At 39.4% G+C, this 23157-nt stretch overlaps 1 protein-coding gene across 5 annotated transcripts in view; it reads right to left on the bottom strand.

Moving 5' to 3' along the window:
• The window catches only part of NISCH (nischarin), a 47525-nt gene that overhangs the window by 5195 nt on the left and 19173 nt on the right, over nucleotides 1-23157 (bottom strand). For 2 of the 5 annotated variants that reach the window (XM_067568115.1, XM_067568114.1), the window contains exons 6-19: nucleotides 19816-19911; nucleotides 16026-16121; nucleotides 15238-15390; nucleotides 13603-13671; nucleotides 13046-13231; nucleotides 12659-12787; nucleotides 12044-12157; nucleotides 10657-10765; nucleotides 7366-7487; nucleotides 5854-5909; nucleotides 3934-5256; nucleotides 3261-3435; nucleotides 1459-1612; nucleotides 27-155 (exon numbers count right to left, since the gene is read on the bottom strand). In XM_067568115.1, coding sequence (XP_067424216.1) covers nucleotides 27-155; nucleotides 1459-1612; nucleotides 3261-3435; nucleotides 3934-5256; nucleotides 5854-5909; nucleotides 7366-7487; nucleotides 10657-10765; nucleotides 12044-12157; nucleotides 12659-12787; nucleotides 13046-13231; nucleotides 13603-13671; nucleotides 15238-15390; nucleotides 16026-16121; nucleotides 19816-19911 — 2911 coding nt within the window. Of the gene's footprint in view, nucleotides 1-26; nucleotides 156-1112; nucleotides 1364-1458; nucleotides 1613-1982; nucleotides 2185-3260; nucleotides 3436-3933; nucleotides 5257-5853; nucleotides 5910-7365; nucleotides 7488-10648; nucleotides 10766-12043; nucleotides 12158-12658; nucleotides 12788-13045; nucleotides 13232-13602; nucleotides 13672-15237; nucleotides 15391-16025; nucleotides 16122-19815; nucleotides 19912-23157 lie in introns of those variants that run through there. The other 3 variants (XM_067568116.1, XM_067568117.1, XM_067568118.1) reach the window with 3 other exon arrangements.

Genomic DNA, 23157 nt, shown 5'->3' with positions numbered 1-23157 from the left:
AATCTACAGCATAAAATGTTACTCACCAGTAATTCGAAAATATTGATCAAAAAGTCCAACATTGACTGATTGCAGATCGTTAAGTTTTAGCACAAAGCAGCAAGAGAGATGGAAAGAGCTATTTTCACAATCTGAGTTTTCTTTGTTCCAAAAGTCTAATGAACGGAGAAGAATATATTATTTTAAAGGAGCAAGTCACCAAAAGGAAGGATATGTTTATTCTACAAATATGATAATTATATTCAGATCTTAGAGTGATCTTTATTAAAAATTTAAATTACAAATATCTCTATTGTTGTGCTTGAAACAATCCTGCTTGAAAGCATTTTTCTTGAATGACTGCTCATTTAATATTGGAAGCCTTCTTTATGCAGATACTTGTCAGACGCTCAGAAAGGAAAAATGTTCATGCTGTCACTATCTACGAAAATGATACAACTTGCTTTCAGATTTTGTTTGAGAACATAGTATATCACAAAGGCACAGGAGCCCTAAACACATGGACATGGTCTGCACTCAAAGGCAGAAACTTGTCATAAGATACCACACTTTATGAATGGTAGCTAATAAGGGCTTTCTTGGGGCAAACTACAGCTCTGAACCTCATTTTTGGTTGTATACCTGAAATAAGAATCTAGTCCAAAATGCACATGCCAGAGTGAACAGAGGAAGGCTAAGAGAAAAAAGGTTTTTGAAGAAGTCTTATTCTTGCCCAAACCAGAAGAAAGCCATCTACCACACATGCCACTGATCTACAACGAGCCACAATGCAAACATGTACTTAGCCTCTTGAGGATAAGCATGTTCAAGAAATGGATTATATGTAAAATCAGAATAAAACTGTGCATCCTCAGTCCAAAAATATTAAGCTCCATTCCTGTGAAGACCATCATGTGGGAAACTGCTAATGCAGACTGGGAAACCCAGTGTCAAAAGCAATTGAGGTGTTTTGCTCCTCGAGGGGGCAAATATCCCTGGGAGTGTGTCGCATCTGCAGGGCCACAATGTGCCCGTGAACCATATGTAACTCCCACTGACAAGCACATTAGTAAATACTTACCTGTAAGAGAGGCACAATACAGCCAGTTAGGCTCTTCACACATTACTGCTGGCAATGGAATGGCATTTCAATTGCCCAGAAGATGCTGGGGATGCTGGAGAAGTAACACCAAAAAGATGCATGCACAGATGTCATGGAGAAGGGGCTATTTGTGGTCCAGTGCTGGATGAAGACCCAAAGCCGTCCTTGCAAAGTAAAGCCCCATGCACGCATGAATATTGCAAATGGTGAGTTTGGAAAAACCCACGATGGAATGTTTAGAGTCCCCTGACTGCAAAAGTAAGAGTGCTAGTCAAAATTACCCTGAATATAAAGGAGAAAGACAGTGAAGATAGACTTACTTACCAATTAACCCTGCAACTTTAATAGACACTCAAAATTAACCCTTTTTGTCTTACCCAACTGGTGCTCATTGGTATGAGTTACAGAATCGTCCATCAGAAAGTAAATAGCTTTTGTTGAGAGCAGCACACAAGCTGTCACTTCCACATCAGGAGTTTTATAAAATAAAACAGAAGACCACATAAGATGCCTTAGCTCTTCATTTTCCACCTGCAAGGCAAATTGTGCTGCTTGAATGATTTTGCACATTTTCACCTCTGACTTGCTAGAAGCTGCTTTTGATGGAAAACTAACATCTGAACACAACCGTGATCATATTTTCCCCAAAGTTGCTGAGTACAGCTGTTTCGGAAGAGTTGTCCGAGAAACTGTTCTAGTGTGCATGAGATAAAGAATGGCTGACAAGAAGTTTTTGTTGTGGTCAAGCCTACAGCACTATTTAACTCCTAGTTTCACAGAGTTGATGAGGAACTATAAAAATATCTAACTCAATTACTTCAGCAAACTTAGTTAAGGAACTTCTCTAAGAATATATAAAATTGACAATGCCTGCCATATCTCAAAGATCAACACAAACCTTCAAATACTGCTGAGGAGATTGGATTCAAGCAGCTTTATGAAAGAACAAGGCAGCATGACGAACAATTAGAGCAAGCATTTGTGCTAGGCCATCGGGCTTCTAGTCTAGATTGCCACAAATTTATTGTGTGATCTTGGGTGAGTCTCTTAACCTCTGCATCAGCTTCCCCAGAAGCAGTACTTGTTCATCTTGGTAAAGCACTCTGAAGTAAAGATGTTATGTTAAAGCAAACAATACCTCAGACACATTATACTGGGAAGAAGAATTAGAACGCATTTTACTATATTAACTTATGGCATAGTTTCTTAAACGTTATACCCAGAACACTGAACATCTGTTGAAACTACGCTAATGATTTTTCCAAATTATGTGAGTTCACAAATCCTCCACCCAACATTTGCACAATGCTGCTGTTACAATTTCCTAAGCCATTATTTTAACAGCTCCTAATTTGATCTCATTCCATAAAGAGTCTGTGGCTTCTAAACTAAAATCGTTGTCCTAAGACTTATGAACTGCAGAACTGAGTTTCATATAGACAGAGTAAAAGTGCTACTGTAAGTCTGGCTAACTGCACTTTAGACAATTAGTCAGAAAAAACATTTATTTGGTGTTCATGACATGTTTGAATACCTTTTCAACTGATTTTTTCATAGTAAGTTTTCATAGTGAGTTTTCTTTCAAACTACAGCAAAATGAATTAAGAGACGAGTTGTATTTTCAAACCTGACATCCAACCCATTAATGTTCCAACTAATATTCTCTTGGGCATCAGAAATTAGATGCGTCAACTAACATGGAGCCAGTCTTTTTAGCATTGCAATAGCTATGTCTATGCTTATACACAAACATTGCTTAAGAAGCCCTAAGACACCCTTCCAGTGAAATCTGAATGACACCCAACTAAATTCTCTCAAAGCCCATCCTACCAATTGTTTGTAACTTCCCCTAAATTTTAGTGAAAAACTGAGCTGTCTCCTTGGAGAAACACCGTTTTCAAGACAAACACAACATTAATTTAAGCCCTGATCCTGCACTGAGGACCTTGCGGCCAGACCTGGAGCTTTGTAGAGTCCCAACTATTTTAGTGGGGCTGCATGCAGGGGCTCACCCAACTGGAATCAGTTATAGGATGGGGCGTCTTAAATAGCAACTTCCAAATTTAGGATGATCTGTTAAATTCTGGGTTTAAGTTTGAAGAAAAGCTTTTAAATACATTTCTATTTTTAAAAGGTTGATGGGAGCCTGCATAAAGTGTCCCTAATTTGTGCATAATACCTCAGCAACGCTGTTATGGAAAAACTCCACAATGGCATTTCCTTTTAGCCCCGCCACATATTGTAGAGATGAGGAGATTGGAAGATAAACTGGAATTTGGTTATCTTCTGTAATTTTCTGCATCAGAAATTCAGATGGATATAAAGATGATAGCGTCAAACAAGGCTTGCAAAAGCTACAAGGCAGAAGAGAGCAAGAAACATCACATCAAAATGCACACTCAAAAACTAAAACAGAGATGCAGAGTTTTTCCCCACATAAGCAAAATTCACATTTTAAATTCCATTCAGTAGCTCAGAACAGAGACTTGTGCTTTTAGTAACAGTGTACTATATCTTGTCTCAATGTCCTGTTCACTAAGTACACTATTTTACTTTAAAGTCTCTATCCGTCATTTGCTTTCCTTCTATTAGGTTTCAGGCAAAATGCAAGTCTTCCTTTCACAAGAACATACAGTCGGTTGTAAACAAAGCTGAGTAGCAGGTGTGAACTGTCACCTAACTCTGTATAACCCTGTATCCAGAGTGAAAGAAAAGATACCAGTACTAGGGGCCTCATTTTCATATACCAAGGCCCTGCTACACAGTTAAATTTAAGTTCTCAGTAACATTGTGCTGGTTAGGCCACAATCATTTGAACTCTGCACCGTATGTATTTTAAGGGAGTCAATTACCCTGCTGTCTGGCCGTGTCTGTTTTTTGAATCCAAGAGGTGATTTCTTATCGATTCCAAACTGTTGGAAGTTTTCAAAATAACTATAGTTTTAACATCATGTAGAAGTGTCCTCAAAAGACTGTAGATTCTTAGAAAATGGAATTTTTCATGAGGTAGAACAAACACTGCTGTAACAAATTTGTATCCGATGAGTAACTCAAGCACATGTCCATCTAAGAATGACCCTTTCTGCTGGACAGGATGACTGGTTGGCTGTAACACAACAGAAGCTAGTGGAATCCTGCTCAGTTGGAATACATTTCTTGCATCTTCCGAGTCTATCCATTTAGCTGGCATTACATTAAAGTCAACCTTTACTATGTGCAAATGCTGGGGTGTCAGAAATATCCAACAAGGATGGAATGCATAGTGACTCTGTTCAGTGGATTTATACAATGTGGAATAAAGTGCAGAACACAAGGCATGGTTAGACAATGCTTTTTTATCACCCACTGATTCTGGTAGATGCAAGGCTTTCTGAACATCAGTTTCATTACTGTAAACAAGATACGTTGGGAAGCAACCTTTTATCTCAATGTCATCTGATGAGATGTGATAAAATCCCATCAGTTGGTAGACAAATTCTTGCAAGCTTGCTTTGCCACAGTACAGCGTAGAACTTGAAAACATGAACGTGCAGCATTGAGAGCAGCATGTTTGTAAACAGGAATAGAAGTCCTGAAGATTTTGGGAGTCCGAAACAACAAATAGGCAGTTGTCATTATTTCTCACCTTGAGGGTTAAACATATTTCTGGCATGAGAAAGCCAAACTCTGTAAGATCTGTATATGGAAAGCACAGTGCTAGTTTCAAGGCAGATGGGATATGTTGGCAGTTGCCTTTTGAATCTTGATGAGGAATCTCAAACACAGCTATTACATTATCAGTCAAAACCAAACAAGAGGCAAACTGCTTCAGTCCTCCTTTGTGAACCTGAATAGAAAAACTCCAGAGAACTTTTACTATGTCAATGCTCTCTACTCTTGCACCATCAGAAGCTGCTGGGGCAATATCTGAAGTAGCACTGTACTCAAAAGTCCGGTCTCCAAGTCCCATTTCAAAATAGCCATCTTTGGTATCTGCGGCACTGGAATCACTCACAGAACTCCCTTTGTTTTCTGTTTCAGTAGAGGAAGGGGGTGATCTCTGCAAAGCCTGTCCTATCAAGGCGGAGAGGTGCTGGATAAAATCCTGGTTGGTGGCAGTGTATGACATACAGGTAAAGGGCAAGATGATGGTGTTACGAGGGTCAGGCAATGCACCATGTTCTGAATGGTCCAAACTTCAGAGACTGGAAAAAAAAAAAACCACAGTAAGTGTAAAGTGTAAAGTTGAGTTTAAGAGGAGTCATACCTATCCAAGACCTTGTCTACTGCATATCAAGACATTGATACTCAAATCCATACAATCACTTCAAGAGAAAGTATAACTGACAGTGCAGTTGTACAGAATCTGTGTTCTTCAGCCAACAATTTTAAATACAAAACTGGTATCATTTAATCCTAAGAGCACTGACAACTGCACAGAGGAATTGAAGCGTTCACTTATCTTCTCTTCCTCATCTCTAATAAATTTGATCAACATAGGTGTAATGATTGTTTAATCAGTATTAAAGCAGGATGGTACCTTATCATTTGACCACTCCACTATACAGCCAGGGAGGGAGTTGTGGATTTTCAAATACATCCCACAGTTCAAAGGCCCAAAACACTTCTTAACATGAAGAAAATTTCAAGGTGAGAAAAACAGGTGCAGTGTTCCAGAAATGGGAACATGTTCTGCTTTAAAGGCCAGGACTGTGTCTAGAAACACAGTACCCAGAGACATTAGCCAACTATTATAAGCAGATTTATATTAGAAGTTATTAATTTCATCTCACCAAATGTGATGACCTTTTCCATATTCTTTTGAAAAGTCCAATAGAGAAGTAGGTGCCTAAGAAGAAGAAAGGAAGGTCAGGGAGCTGCCACATTGTATTTAATGAACAGAAGTGCCATACAAAATTCAGTAAACATATGTTTAGTTATAAAACAGTATCAATCAATATAGGGTTCTTGAGCTATTTTCAGTCTGTCAGGTCAACAAGTGGTTGAATCCAAAGGTCTGGTTGGTATGCCTCTTGCAGTAGTTGGTAATTAATTTTCACTTAAGGAACCTTATTAGAGGACCTTAAAATATTTTGCTAACTTTACTTCAGCAGCCTGAACACCCCAATAGGTAGGCAGCTATAGGTTATATTCCTTGCTCTGGTACTGATTCTTTGCGTGACCCATGTGTCTCAATTTCCCCATCTGCAAAGTGGGTATTTACTTACCTCAGTGGGTCATCGCGAGACTGTGTATGAAAAGCAGTTTGAGATCTTTGGATGAAGGATGCTATGCAGCGCAAAACTTTACTGCAGATGGGTAAAGTGAGGCACAGAGACGTAAAGTGACTTGCTGAAGATCATACAAGCCAGTGGCAGATACCAAGGAGTCCTGCTGACTCAGACCCCTATTCAGGAGCATAAATGACAGGAATGCGCCCAACATCACTTAACAAATGCAAGTAGCTCAAAACTAATGAGGTAGTGGTAAAGGAACCACCAAGAACCTGGAGTCTGGGTGCGGAAAATTGAAGCCACCCTGATTTTCCCTATCAGCAGCAAAGAGAAACTTCTTCTCCCACCCAGCAGCAAAAGGATAGTTACCCCTGCCTCCCTCTCCTCCCCCACAATGGCCATCCTACCTTCAGCAACCAGACAGAAGTGGCAGAGAGAGAGAGAGAGAGGAAGCCCCACCCTCCTAGCTTAGCAGCTAGGTGGTTGTTAGTGATGGTGATGTGATGCTGACACAATGCAAGTACTGTGAAGCAAGGTCAGGACATGGCTCTCCTATTCTCTGCAACTCCATACACTAATTGAGCAGTTCTAAAGGTGGACCAAGCCCTCCAGCACTAGAAAAGCAGTTACATTCATATTCAGGTAGAAGAAAACTCCTAAAAATCAGTATTAAGAGCCCATGGGACTGAAAGATGTCAGTTACTGTAAATTAGGTCTTTAGTTCTTAGTCCTTTAGAACTGGACAGGTAGAAAGTTTGCCTTTAGCACTCGGATATCTTGCTTAGAAGTTGAAAATTGATTGTGTACCAAATTTACTAAAAAGTTGAAAGTAAAAAAAATTAGTTTGATTATTTTACAAACTGTAACCTCTTAACTGTCAAGTAATCTGGGGCTAACTCTTCTTTGCTCCATTAGAACATCTTACGTAGTATAGAAATAATCGGATTAACTGGTAGAACAGGAACATTCTGCTGTGGATTATTTTAACAAGAAGAGTTTTTGTACCAGGAAAAATCATAAGTTAAAAACAATTTCTGAACATAAGAGACATGGGAGGAGATCTGCAGTTACCTGATTTCTGTATCTAGAGTCTAATATTTCAGAGCATCTCTGGGTAACTGTATGGTCCGTAGGAGTCGAACTACTGGGTGGCGATAAACTGCTGGCTAGGGCTGTTTTTCTACAAATTATTTCTGGAACAAATACAAATAGCTCTTAAAGAATGTTGGAACAAAACAAAACACATCTTCTAGCTGTAACTGTATGGCAAGTATTCTTAAAATATCTAAGCAGAAGCTGACCACAGGTCATTAACACAATAGAAGATAGCCTCATATAACAGATTATACCAATCAAACGAAGTTAGTTTATCTGGTGAATTTAAGTAATTACGGAGGCATTGGTAGCTGCACTTAGAGCAGGACTGTCAAAACAAAGGATTGAGTTTAGCCTCCACATTTGACACAACAAACTCAGTCATCATTTGAAGACATTTTAAACATTTATTGGTTGGTAGAGCATTTTGTGCATTCTCTCACATCTTTATGTTCTACTAGTTTAGAGCCGCAAAATCCCTCCAAACCCTTCATATACACACATCCTCAGATAGTTCAAATGTGGCTGGTACCCAAAATACTAATCCATAAACAGTTATTTCATCTGATTCAGAATAATTGATCTGAGTTACACAAGGATAAGCTGTCCAAACTACATGGCCTGAGTGTGTTTAAACACGAGTTGCATGGGAAGCCCTATGTAACATAAGTAGTGTTTATGCATATGATGATACAGTGAATCAATTTTTCAATGCCATGAATTATAAGGATTGTTTTATATCAGCACTTCAGAGAAATACATTTAATTAATGATTAGACAAGTGTTCTTGGACCATTTATTGATACTGTAATTCTTGATGTGAGGCACAGGACTTGCACAGAAGTTATGGATGCAACTTTCTAGATTAGCTTTAAAAGATCACTATGTCAAACCAAACATTCTTTTCCAACTCAGATGAAAGAAGTTATTTCTTCAAGGGAAACGCTGTTAGCTATGTAGGACACAGAAGTAGCTAAGAGGCAGCTAAAGCAATATTTCTGGTATTTTGCTTCCTACTTACAACTCTCCCATAAGCAATTTACTGCAACATTTAATTTAATTAATATATCATGGAAACAGATGGTGTCTTGAAAGACAGCAAAGAATACAGCTCATAAAAACAATGTGTCAGGGAGTGTAGTTCAGTTTTTGGTAGTTCCAAGCCTAACATTGAAATTGATAATTAGTTTACATATTTCAACAAAATTTCTAACTAGACTTCTTAAAATCAAGTGAGATTTAAAAAAATGCACTTTCTGGATGCTCAAATATTTGCAAAGATTGAGGCTTGGTCTACACTTACCTCAGCGATTCGGTGATGGTCGACAGGAGTTATGCAAAGTACGCAAAGAACTTGCGTAACTCCTGTCGACTTCTGTGCTTCTCTTCTGCGCGCCGTCTTCACTGCACTGCACTGATGGGAACCGCGTTCCCGCCGAAGCAGCACTATCACCACTTGCAGGGGTGGTTTAACTGCATCGACTTCTGGATCAACTGAGCGGGTCTTCTCTGACCGCTCAGTCGATCCAGATAAGTCGATCTGACTGTGGCAACTTTGCCGCCATCAGTGTAGACATAGCATAAGTCTTATAAATTGACCTCAATAGTAGCCAGCTATGTTATTTGACTTCTTTTCCAACCATTATTTTTAGCCGTTCCCAACTTGTTACTAAAATAAATTTAGTAAAGATTTAAGGTAAATAAATCTTAATCCTTCTGCTACCTTTCTTGCAGCAAATTTCTACAAGGTGACGGAGCACTACAGTCAATAAGTCTATAGTTCTTTCATTCAACAATTTTACATACTTCTAATCATTTATAATAACAGAAAAAAATAAACCTAAATATTTTGCAGCAATTTTTTAATTCCAATTTTTGCAGCTATTTGTAAGCTATTTCTCCACCTTCCCTTTACATCTTTATCGATGTCCAACTAAAGTTACATATTGATATTTTATAACAAAAACTCCACATTCAAGCAATAATCTAGAATCTGGAATATTTTAATACTTGGAAAAGCAACTACAGAATCAGGTTACCTAATACAAATTAAGTAGCAGCTGCCCAGAGTTTGGAAAAATTGACTGAAAAAAGAAATCTAAAATAGATTGAAAGGTTAGGTGAAGTCATTGTCTCCTCTGAGATGTCAGTTCCTATACTGGCCATGTACAAATAATCATCTGAGTGCAACCATAACAATCTTTGAATTTCACACAAGATGATATTTGAGAAACCTCATGAGATTTTGCAGAAATGTTGGTAACATCTTGTTCTTTCCCAGAATAGGAGCACAAGCTTTGGACACTTCCACCTTTCCCAACTGGACTAAAATGTTTATAGGAATTTGGTCAATTGCTTCCCATCCCAACCCATAAAATTGACATATGCCTTTGTTTGCAATACCCTTAAGGAATTAGAAATAGTCTTAACCCCTACCATCTGTTTCCATTTTCATTTAATCATTTTCTTCATTTCTAACCCAACAGAAGCCAAAAAAGGTCAGTGTTGTTCATTTATCCTCAGTCATACATTAGCATTCCTGTAAATCAGCAGGAATGAGCACAGCTCTATAAAGTGTTATTGGCTGCCGCAAAAGCAGTACACAGAGCACAAAGCCTTTTTGTATATGCCCCATAAATGCAGTGGGTTTGCTTTTATGAAACTTTGTCAAAAGATAATTTTAAGGTCAGGTCAAAAGGATTTTGGCACATTAGGTATACTGTGATCACGGGGTCAGAATCAGTGCAATAACCCTCAAGTTAATATCATAACTACTGATGTTTTTCCTCTGCTCCCCTTTTTTTTCTACCTTCTTTCAGATTTCCTGACTAAACTGTGGCTCTTATCAAAAAGCAATATGGGAACTACCACTACATCAACTCCCTCTTAATATCCCAATACCAAACAGGGAAGAAAAGCCATTTTAAAGCATCGCTGTAAATACGGGTTTGCCATTAAGACACTAGGATTTTATCTACATTAGGAAAAGCACAGTCCTCCACCAGTGGTTTGAGCAGGATTAGATACAGAGGTAAAAAAATTTGCACCTCGTTTATGCTACAGTTACCACCACCAGAGGAATACTACAGGTCAGAATTTTGCCACCGTAAATACAGCTTAGATGTCTGGGACAATACCCGTATGCCTTTACGCTTCAACTGATGCTGACAAAGCCCCAAATTCGGTATATACACGATGTATATCAATGCAGCCTAGAAAAACAGGACTAAGAGGCCCAGGCCAGCAGCACGATACATACATGATTACCTTGGCTGGAGCTGACAGGATGAGGCAGAGAAGGAGAGGAAGGATGAACAGTAAGAGAACAACAGTTTGATTTGGAGCTGGCAGCAGTGAGCCTGGAGTCCTCACTGATCTAATAAAGAAAGTATGTAGTGGTTAAGAAAAAAAGAATCTAGCACCACTAAAACATACAGAGCAAATATTAGATCCAAGAACTACAACAAATCCACATAATCACATGGCTTCTGTTTTCTGTGAAAGCTCAGCTAGCATTAACAACTTTTAGTTCACATCCATTCAAGTCTATATTTTATTTTCTGTTACAGTGGAATCCTTTTATAAGGAACCGTTTTGGAAAATGCCTTTTTGATTATACTGATAATATTAACTAGTCGCTATATCTAGACTGATGGAACAACGAATTTCACAACTCAGATGAGTGACTAGAAGGACAGAGAAATGGTCCCAACAGCCATAGTCAAAAATGCAAACCTGAAACACACTTTAACGGCTGGTACTCAGAATATGTCGACACTACAAGATAGGGGTGTGATTCCCGTTCGTGCACACATTCGGACGAGCTGTCATTGCGTATAAATGGCAGTGTAGCAGAAATAGCATGGACAGCGAAGGCACAAACAGGACTGTGCCAAGCACAAAAGCTCTGGAAACTGGTGGGTATAATACATGCAGCATGGCTTAGCCATGCCTCCACTGCTGCCACCAATGCTGCCCTGGCTACACTGCTATTTATACCTGTACTAGCTTGATGAGAGCTAGTGTGAGTATGTGTACCAGAGCAGGGGAATCATACTTCTAGCTCACAGTGCAGACAATCTCAGAGGTGGGACAGTCTCTCTTTACTTTGTTTCTCAGAGAAAAAAAAAATCAAAGAATCTCCACCAGTGCCAACAGAAAGGGATTTTTGGAAAATTATTGAAATACTTTACTGCACAATCAGTGGAATTTGTGTTTAGTGATCATCTTTGTATGGACTTTAAAATTTATAACATGGACCAGCACAGCTGTTTTCCTCATCAAGTTAGCTACTCTGTATATTGTGAAGTCATTCCACCTCTCTCTTTCCTTCTCCCAATCTCCCAGACCACCACAGAAAAGAAGGCCAAGATGACGTTACTGAAGTAAACTAACAGAATAGGAAAAATGTTCAAAATTGCTGCATGTAAAGTGCATCAGATATTAAACAAGCAAGCAAAGAATGTGCTGTAGAAATTGTTACAATATAGATGCTTCATTAATAAGCCAAATAGATCCAAAAGTAACTTAGGGGATATTATTTTAGCTTTTACAGGTTATTTTTGCAAACACCACATTGTCCATCATCAGTATCTTTTAAGCATGTTCTACTCACATGGTTTCAAGCCCCTGATCCTGCCTCTTAAAAACTCACCTTCTTATCAGAGTTATTCAGTTTGTACTTAACCTCCTTTGCTTTTTGAATAGCTTTCAATACCTCTACAGTGTCAAGTTCCTTTTCTGTGGTACTGATACTATCCAAACAGACCTGAAGAAAATCCATAGACACATTGCTTCGTTAAGCCTCAATAGCAATACTGAAGAATGATGCATTGACTAACGCAAGATACCCCCACTATTTTGAGATGATCACTGTTTACACTAATACCAAATTACTTTAAATGTTTATACCACAAAGGCAAACTTAGTACATCTGTAGGCCGCTTTGAATGGAAAACAAGACCTCCCCATCCTAACTCCCAAAGGACTGAGACAAGTTTTAACGCAAGTCAAAAATGCCAGAGAAGCTATTTTCACACCTTTCTGCAAAAATTGTGTTTAAGCACAAATATGCTGCTTCTCTGCAGACACAGGGTCTTAAGTTTTCTTCCCATCACTGACACTATCAGTAGTTTCATTCTCTAAAATAGAGAACCTCTACAACACATAATAATCATTTACAAACTAATATCTCTGCAATAAAATAAAACTGAACTAGCCACTTGTTTTTGCTACAGATTTTAGAAAAAAAAAATTCCCTGTGGCTTACCTCTGAGGCTCTGTCCCCAAATTGGGCTAGCACTTTGGTCCTGTAATCAGGAATGATGCTCAAAGGATTGTTGGATAAGACCACCTTTTCTAAACATGGAAGGCTTCCTATGTTTCTTATTTCGTCAATCTGGAAGTATTTACATATAAATGTAGGTGTCACTGAAATTTCCATTCTTTGAAAATAAGCATATGTATAAATGTGTAGACTAAAATAAATGGTATATACAACAGCAAAGCTATAATAATGCTGCAAGCACAAAAACCGGCTATATCTGTATTTTAACAAATTTATCTGAAACCACTCACTTTGAAACCAATTGCCCATAAACCAAAGGACAGTTTTTTTAAAGTTAATTTTATTGTTGTGATGAAGCTAAGCAGTTACCTGATCTATTTTGTTGCTGCTAAGATCCAGGTTGACTAGTGAATACAGTTTGTTAAGGCCACACAGCCTTTGCAGGAGGTTTCCTGCTAAATTCAGAGTTTTGATGTTCCCAAGTTTTGTATGAACGCCTTCCAACAATGCAATTTTGTTGTAGGACAGGTCCAGATGAATGAGGTTGTAAAGATGCTGCAACATCAGAACACAACAGCAACATTACATACCAATTCAGTCAAATTAAATAACATCTATTTGAGACATTGTGCTAAGGCTCACTCCAGCTGTGTGCAAGATTACACTGCAAACTAGCCAGCACTGCTGAAAAATGGTATCATTTATCCATGTGGGCCTGATGTGGGGAGGGAGCGATCCTCCTGTCTCAGTCCTACAGACTCACATTGCAGAGCAGCCAGCCGGCAGTGAAGGCCAAGTGATAAAAGCTGCAGGGGAGCTGTATTCACGAGACTGGCAGCTAACACCAGAATCCAAATGAAGCAGCTCTGCGCTCTCACATCTCAAGACTTTGGAGACAGAATTCAATCCTCAATAACATCACTGACCTGTAAATTCTCTACTAGCGACACATTATTGTGACTCAATTCCAGGAATTCAATCTTCGGAATTAGTTTCTGGAAGAAAAGAAATGTTTTTATGCAGTAAAATGTTTCTGTCAATCTGCCCACATTTCCCAGGCTGTCAGCTGATTAATGATTAAGAAAAAGGCATATGTCTATGTCCTGAGTCTCAAAGTTAAAAAAAAAAAAAAAAAATCCAAAAACAAATCACTCACTCGCCCAATATGGTAGTTCAGCAACCTAAGTGGCACCATGCACTTCTTGGGGGAAAAAAACACATTAGCTCTATTTTGAGAAGGGAGGTCAAGTTCTACTTTGAAATCCTGGTTTCATACTCAATACTTATGTGCTGTCTCCCAATTAAGCCATTCATTACAGCCCAAGTTCATTTGAGATGTTTCACCTTAGTAGGCATGGGTATTTATGCAACAATCTGGATAAAGCTAAAAATTGCAAGAGTCAGATCAACTTGAGTCTCTTCTTATGTCTACAATTCATGCAGCAACTTAATATCTCAGGGAAGCAGTTATAGGGCCACAATAAACTCTAGATCCCATATAGACCCTTACCTTCAAACTCATTCATATTGGAGAATTAAAGTCTGTGTTACTGATTCTCATTCAGAGACTTGGTGTAATACTGCCTGCTTTATATCCTTGTTTTGGTTTTGATCTCCCCAAAGATCAGTCTTTGCAAACACTGAAGGAAGGAAGGAATGCCTTGTGGTTAAGGCCTTGGACACGGACCCAGGAGACCCAGATTGTTGTCTATGTCACAGATTTCGTGACCTTGGACAAATCACTTAATCTGTGCTCCAGTTCCCCACCTGAGTTATGAGGATAACTATTTTCCTGTCTCACACATGGGTTGTGAGAAAAAATCTGTTAATATTTATGAGGCACACAGATATTACAGGGGTGACAGTTATAAAAAAACAAAAATAATTAAGTAAACTATATTTTGGGAGCTGTAGAAGCAGCATAGAAAGGAAAACAAAGGAAGCAATGTTTTAACTGAATACTTAGGATGTGATCATCATGTTCTAAAGAATTTTCATACTGTATCATCGTCAACTGTGCTACAATAACTGTGCTACAATAACTGCCTTTAAACACCAATACATAAAGGTCTGTAAGATACAGTAAGTTTCAACCAAGAGAACATTGACAAAGTCCACCCCGGAATGGGATTTTGTTTTTTATATCTGAATTAAAAATGAAACTTGTGTGAACAATAAACGTTTCAAAAAGGTCTGCAGCATTCCTGTAATTCAACAAATCATATACACAAACGCTGCATACAGACACTGCACGTACCAGTGCCCATGCTTTGCCTGAGGGCAGAAACTATTGAAGTAAAAAAAACCAAACAAACAAACAAACCTGCAATTTCATTGCTTAAATTGAGTCCAATATTGCTTTTTCTGTGATTTAGATTGTCAGTCTACAATATTAAGTTAAAAGCAAAATATGAACGCAAACAGAAATCCTCTAAAAAAAATTAAGTTTCTAATGTAAATTTAAAGCTCTGCTGGCTAGCTAGATTGCTCCACAGCATGCTAGCTATGTATTTTTTCCAAACAAGAAAATGTCTTGAAGATTAAGCTCCATGAGGTCTTACCACTGAATCATCAATCTGAGATATGCTATTGTGACTCATATCTAAGGTTGTTAAAGTCCTCCAAGTTGGGATAACCGCTGTCACAGGACAACCTGAAAGGGCACCCTCTGGCTCCCATTGGTCAAATTCAGAGGCCTCAGGCACTAGAATTTCCTGTTTAAGACAGACATTAAAAAACATTATTAAAGCACTACATCTATGCCTTCAGGGAAAATTAACAGTTCTCAAAAGACGTCTTGCAACAGTTCTGTAAGAACCTTTGCAAATGTTAAAAGGACACATTCAGATTAAATTTAATAGTACTTAATATCTGGAGTGACAGGGTTGAAGAACTATACTTATTTTGAACATATGGATGGGGAGTTCTGACAGCAGTAGCCAATCCAAGCAGAGAATCTGCATAAACACTGTGATTACTGAGAAAACTATAGTTGTCAGGAGCACCAGACGCCCCTCAACCAATCAGAATGTAGGAATAACCAAGAAATAAGTATACAGTTATGGATCAATAGCTATAGTTTCCTTGTGCTCTGATAAAGGTATTTTAAAATCCTTCAACATTTTATTTATAAAGACAGCTGTTAAAGAGTCAGTGTGCTGATAATAAATACTTCCTTTCAATTTATGAAAATGATATTACCCCTCAAGATGATACAGGACCCTTCAATCATATGGTTTTAATAGAAAAATTTGACATAGAAAGACATGATGTCAGATAAACACTCCCGTAATCACAATGCTTTTGGACATGCTTTAAACAATTGCCAGTCTTAGAAAATTGCACTTACTTTCATCGAAGTTGCTGAAAACCGAACACTCAACGTGGCTAAAGTGTGCTTTGATGAAGTCAATCCTTTAATAAGATTTGCAACACAGTGATTTATCTGTTTAAAGGAAAAATACAGCTTTATAAAGTGAACCACAAGTACATGAGTATTAGAACAAATATAAGCATTAAGTAAGGAAGAAGATGCTGGTGAGAGTTGGTATACCAGGTGTTCAATTATATCAATACACAGAACATTTACAGGAAATCTCTTTTCCATAAGAAGCAAAATTCAGAAAGCTCTTTCAACAAAGTTGCCCAGCACTTGTAAAAATTCTCATCCTGATGAAGCCACCCAAGCAGCTTAACTGGACATAATACTTCACTCTTACCAAATGGGAAGACTCTCGTAAGTAAGTTATATAACTATATACTCGTAACTATAGTTACAGTAGCAGATATTTGATCATACTAACAATCCTTGTGCATTCTCTACATTTAAAAAAAATTAAGCTTTATAAGAATTGGGAGAGACTAGGCTAAATGCCAAATTCCCCAGTGACTTTGTTACATATGGCAAATTAATGGATATTGAATTTTTTACTTGGAAGTCATTAGGTTCCAACCTGCCCCTCTATAGTGGCTGAAGGACATTGCCACCTGAGGTGATTAGCAGCCTCAGTCCAGTTAGTTCGTAGTAGACAGAAGCCGATATCGCAGAACCACCACCACAAATGGCATCTTGTGGGCAGTATCAAAGAGACAAGGTTGAATGGATGTAGAAACTGAGCTCCTCTCACCCTTGGAAGTGGGGTTCTTCCATGACACAGACAATACACTACTGGGGAAGCTTGCATTATTATTGTAAAGGAGATGTCAATCCAGAGCCAGTCAATCCAGTACTTTTCATGAACACTCAAATTATGAAATCCCTTGTGTTATTTATTTTTCCTTTTCCATGTTCTTTTTTTAAAAAAGCGATTTGCCCTTATAAACAAACACATTTTAGTTGTAGCCTTCTGGACCCTCTCAAAGAGTTATTGATTTATTTCCCTCCCACATTAAATATTTAATTTTAAAAATCTTTATTAAATAAACACCACCAACACAGGCAGCTAACAGGGGAGTTCTGGAGGGAGTAGCTACAGACTCTGTGCTTGGAGGTAGTAGGACCTGGTTAGTGGAGCATTTGGTCCATAAGTGGGTTGTTGGATTGACTGTTTGCTGTCTGTGTATGGGCTGTGTAGCTGAGCCCTGGGCCCATGAGTAAGCAGGGTGCCTTGCTACAGGCTGCAAGTCACTAGCCCTTGGAACTTTGACCAGTGCCTTGCCAAAGACAGTAAGGCTCCAACTAACAGAGGCAACTAACGGGTGTTTCAGAGACAGTTTGGATAGGGAGTGTGAGAGGCTTTCCTTCTAGGTTCAGCACTGTGTGAGATACCAAGATGGCTAGCAATGGAACAGTGGTGGTGACCTACAATGGATGTGCCACATTCTCTTTCCTGCCTGAAGACCGAAGGGATTTCCTGTGCATGAAGTGCAAGTTGCTGACTGTGCTGGACGAAAAGATTCTAGGATTGGAGGGAAAAACTGAGATGCTACTGAGAATCAGAGAAGGTGAGGAGATAGCCAGGCTTGAGAAACACCAATACTCCAGGTTGTAGGAAGAGTGGCACTGGACTCATAGACTTTAAGGCCAGAAGGGACCATCATGATCATCTAGAATGACCTCCAAGGAATCAGAGAGAGAGGAAGTCATAGCAAATCTGGTGGCTTGTAACCACCAGAGGCAAGAGGTCACAGCGGCATTTTACATAGCTGGAGACAGATAAGGATGGGCAGGCTGTGGCTGCCAGAGAGAAGACTACCAGGAAGAATTCCACATAGCTACAAGTTTCAAATTGATATCAGGTTTTCAACATGACAATTATAGAAAATACTTCTCAAGATCCAGGGTGTCCAAGGGAATGGAAAGATGTATAGGACACACATGTGGATGGCAGTTGGGCTCATCCTGTAAGAAATCAAGCCTGCCAGCAAAATGTTCTCTGACCATCCAAGGAACATAGACAATCCTTGTTGGAGATTCAATAGTCAGAAGAATCAAAAGGACATTCTGCAGGGAAAAGGGGGCCAACAGGACAGTGTGCCACCTTCCTAGAGTCAAGACAAGAGATATCACTCTAAGACTGGATAGGCTTCTGAAGTCAACAGGGTACAATCCATTGGTGAAGCTTCAGATCAGCACTAATGTCACCGTCACAGGATATCTCACAAATAGAAGAATAACTTTAGGGAGCTTAGAAGCATGCCAAAGAAGAACGTCCAAGCAATCTTCTCTGAAATCTTTCCTGTCCCACAAGCAAGAAGACAAAAGGTAGAAGATTCTGAAAATGAATCACTGGTTAGGTAAGTGGCGTAGGATGAAGGAATTTGGTTTTGTGGAACACTGGTGCACCTTCTATGGGGCTAGGGGGGCTGTATAGTTTGGATTGCCTCCACCTGAGTAGAAGGGGGACCAATCTCCTCAGGAACAGGTTGGCTAGAGAAGTCAGGAAGGGGTTAAATAGCAAAAGGAGAGGGTAAAAAGAGGGAAGATTGAGCACTGAGCTCAAAATCAAAATGATGAGAACCTGCCTTGTAAGTACAGACTCAAGGAGTTCAATCTATTAAGTTTAACAAAGAAAAGGTTAAGGGATGATTTATGTAGTTTATAAGTACCTATACAAGAAACAAATATTTGATAATAGGCTCTTTGATGCTGAAGCTAGACAAAATCAGAGTGGAAAGAAGGTGTAAATTTTTAACGGTGAAAGTAATCAACCACTGGAACAATTCACACAGGGTTGTGGTGGATTCTCCATCACTGACAATTTTTAAATCAAGATGGGCTGTTTTTCTGAAAGATATGTTCTAGGAATCATTTTGAGGAACTTTTATGGCTCATGTCATACATGAAGTCAGACCAGATGATCACAGTGGTCCATTCTGGCCTTAGACTCTATGTTTCTATATTGACTTTAAGGGTCTGAGTTCTTTTAGCTGTTTCAATGCCTTCTTTAGTGCATTTGCCATAACAACACCAGTGTCCTTGCATTTTTAACATTTACTGTACTCCCAAAATGGAAGTTCACTATTGCTTTACATCTCATAACAAGTATAAATGTTGGCAGGTCTCCATAATTCGTAAATATTCAGTCTGGTGAGCAAGCTACGATGTAATACACTAAATGAATGACTGAAGTTCTATCAAAAACTTGCTAAGCTGCATTAATGAACATCAGACCAAATGTAAATAAATAAATTTTGCAAATTAACAAGTAAGCTAACAAGCAAAATACCGCACCACAAAGTGCACTGTGGGAAAATATATTTTATTTCATTGTATATTTGTAAGTATTTGGTATTTTGACAAGTAAAGAATGTTTTAATAATATGAGACCTTGCTAAAATTTTGTGTAATTAGATCTTTTCTAATAGGCAGGGAGTTCACTGCTAATTTTGTCTTTGATTTTTATATCCAAGACAAAGTTCAACTGTATTCTATTAGGAACCTTGCTCTTTCAGGGGAATGTACAAAATAAGCTGCTCTAAATTTCTAGTCTGGCATCCATCTTTTCCAGACAAGAGAAAGCGGCATTTGTCCCAATTATTAACAATAAATAACAACACACTGTAATTACTTCTAGTGCCAAGCCAAAGTAAATGATAGCTCACCAATACCAAGTGATACACTGCGATATTGGTATTATTAGACTCTGCTTTTGAACAGCCATTAAAAAGTTACTGAGCAAACAATATCTCAACCATACCTCTATCTGATGAAGAGATTTAAATATTGACAAATCAAAAGGTAAGAGATGCTCCTGAATGTTGCTGGTTCCAAAAGGTCCCTCTGTGCCAGTTACCTAGTAGTCAAGATTAAAGGTGGAATTAATGCACAAAATCAATCCACACACATCTGTTTATCAGTGTCTGTTGGAAATTACAGAGATTGAGCCACATAAATACAACAACTGAGAAAAACCTTCCAAAGTGATAGACAAAGACATTGAAGGATTCCACTGTTAATGACACTTGAACACATTTTCGCATTTAAAAAAAACAGAAGGAAAAAATTCAAGGCAAAAGCCAAACAGAGAAAGCAAGGAGCTGAACTTAAGGCAGGTGTACACTTAAGACATTGCAGCTGTAGCACTTCAATGAAGATGCTAATATGCTAAAAGAGAGTTTCTGTTGTCAGCACAGTTAATCCTCCTTGCAAGAGGTGGTAGCTATGTTGACAGGAAAGGTCCTCCCATCGACATAGCACGGTCTAAATGGGGTTATAGGTCAGTATAACAGTGTCACTCAGGAATGTGAATTTTTTACACCTCTGGGCAATGTAGTTATGCCAATGTAAGTTTATAAAGTAGATCTGGCCTATGGCTGACACCTTATTCTTATACATTGTAGCACATGGAGTTGCAGCAAAGACTTCATAGTTACGATTGTAACTAGTTTTCCACTCTAAACTAACAAACATCCTAATCCCCATTCCTAAAAACAAATTCTCTTCTTGAAAAGATATCAGAAAATTATGCCTATTTCCATTCCAGAGTTCCAAGGACAAGGCATTTCCAAGTTGAGAACTTGAAAAAAGTGAGTATTCTCTTAAATTTCTAATAAATGAAATGCGAATCTAGAAACACAAAATTGGTTTTATTTGCTTGTCTTGAATTAATATTAGTACCAACACACATGGTTCAGAAACACTTACTATAAACATCTGAATTTGAGATGTCTGCAGGGTATCTTGCTTGGACTCCTCTGGAGCTTGTAAGCTGGGAAGGAGCTGACATGATCTAAGCACAAGCTATCAGAGCTTACAGGGTCTGAAAAAACCACGGGGGCCAAAGAACAGAGATCTCTCTCTCTCTCTCTAAGCCTGTGTAAGTTCTATAGCACTGGAGCTGCAAGGCTAAAGAACTCTATATAAATGGAACTGCAGGGACATTTGCTTCCACAGGGCGCAAAAGCTTCTGATGACACTTCCATATGCTTCCCAGCTGCTCATTTTTGCCTATTAAGGGACCGGATGCCCTGGCCACTGCTCCGACACCATAACTACTCTAATCCCAGACAAAAAATTTGATTCAGGTTTAATTAAGTGTGCAAGCACATAACATGAGTGCTTTGAACTCTCAAGAATGTCAAACAAAAACAAATGTAAAAAACAGGAAATTAAGAGTTAAGGTTACACTTCCACAAGTCACAGGATCCCACTCAAATCACCACCACTACCTTAGAATCATAGAATATTAGAGTTGGAAGGGACTTCAAGAGGTCATCTAGACTAACCTTGCTCAAAGCAGGACTAACCTCAGCTAAATATCCTAGCCAGGGCTTTGAGAAGCCGCAGCTTAAAAAAAACTCTGAAGAGGGAGATTCCACCACCTCTCTAGGTAACCCATTCCAGTGCTTCACCACCCTCCTAGTGAAAAACTTTTTCCTAATATCCAACCTAGACCTCCCCCACTGCAACTTGAGACCGTTGCTCCTTGTTCTGTCATCTACTACCATCCAGAACAGCCTAGCTCCATCCTCCCTGGAACCCCCTTTCAGGTAGTTAAAGGCTGCTATCAAATCTCCCCTCATTCTTCTCTTTTGCAGACTAAACAAGCCTAGTTCCCTCAGTCTCTCCTCATAAGTCTTGTGCTCCAGCCCTTTAATCGTTTTTGTTGCCCTCCGCTGGACTCTTTCCAACTTGTCCACATCCTTTTTGTAGTGGGGGGCCCAAAACTGGACACAATACTCCAAATGCAGCCTCACCAATGCCGAATAGAGGGAAATAATCACTTCCCTCGACTGCTGGCAATGCTCCTACTAATGCAGCCCACTATGCTATTAGCCTTCTTGGCAACCAGGGCACACTGCTGACTCATATCCAGCTTCTTATCCACTGTAACCCCCAGGTCCTTTTCTGCAGAACCGCTGCCTAGCTCATCGGTCCCCAGTCTGTAGCTGTGTATGGGATTCTTCCGTCCAAAGTGCAGGACTCTGCACTTGTCCTTGTTGAACCTCATCAAATTTCGTTTGGCCCAATCCTCCAATTTGTTTAGGTCCTTCTGTATCCTATCCCTACCTTCCAGGGTATCTACCACTCCCCCTAGCTTAGTGTCATCTGCAAACTTGCTGAGGGTGCAATCTATCCCATCCTCCAGATAATTAATGAAGATGTTGAACAAAACCGGCCCCAGCACCAACCCCTGGGGCACTTCGCTTGTGACTGGCTGCCAGCTAGACATGGAGCCATTGATCACTACCCGTTGAGCCCGATGATCTAGCCAGCTCTTTTTATAAGTCCATTCATCCAACCCAAACTTCTTTAACTTGCTGATAAGAATACTGTGGGAGACTGTATCAAAAGCTTTGCTAAAGTCAAGGTATATCACGTCCACCGCTTTCCCCACAACCACAGAGCCAGTCACCTCTTCACAGAAGCAATCAGATTGGTCAGGCATGATTTGCCCTTGGTGAATCTATGTTGACTGTTCCTGATCACCTTCCTCTCTTCCAAGTGCCTTAAAATGGATTCTTTGAGGACCTGCTCCATGATTGTTCCAGGGATTGAGGTGAGGCTGACCGGTCTGTAGTTCCCTTGGTCCTTTCTCTTCCCTTTCTGGAAGATGGGCACTATATTTGCCTTTTTCCAATCATCAGGGACCTCCCCCAGTTGCCATGAGCTTTCAAAGATAAAAGCCAATGGCTTTGAAATCACATCAGCCAACTCCCTCAGTACCCTCGGATGCATTGCATCTGGCCCCATGGACTCGTGTATGTCCAATCTTTCTAAATAGTCCTGAACCTGTTCCTTCAGCACTCAGGGATGTTCACCTCCTTCCCATTCTGTGCCGCCCAGTGCAGTAGTCTGGGAGCTGACCTCGTCTGTGAAGACAGAGGCAAAACGGTATTGAGTACCTCAGCTTTCTCCACACCCTCTGTCACTGGACTGCCTCCCTCATTCTGTAAGGGGCCCACACTTTCCCTAATCTTCCTCTTGTTGGTAACATACCTATAGAAACCCTTCTTGTTCCCCTTCACGTCCCTTGCTAGCTGCAGCTCCAATTGTGCTTTGGCCTTCCTGATTTCATTCCTGCATGTTCAAGCAGTAT

This window comes from Emydura macquarii, unplaced genomic scaffold (genome assembly GCF_026122565.2).
Source record: "Emydura macquarii macquarii isolate MOO-44397 ecotype Brisbane River unplaced genomic scaffold, CSIRO-AGI_Emac_v2 contig_2846, whole genome shotgun sequence".
Classification (NCBI taxonomy): domain Eukaryota; kingdom Metazoa; phylum Chordata; order Testudines; family Chelidae; genus Emydura; species Emydura macquarii.
This window is presented reverse-complemented; position numbering and strand designations above follow the sequence as displayed.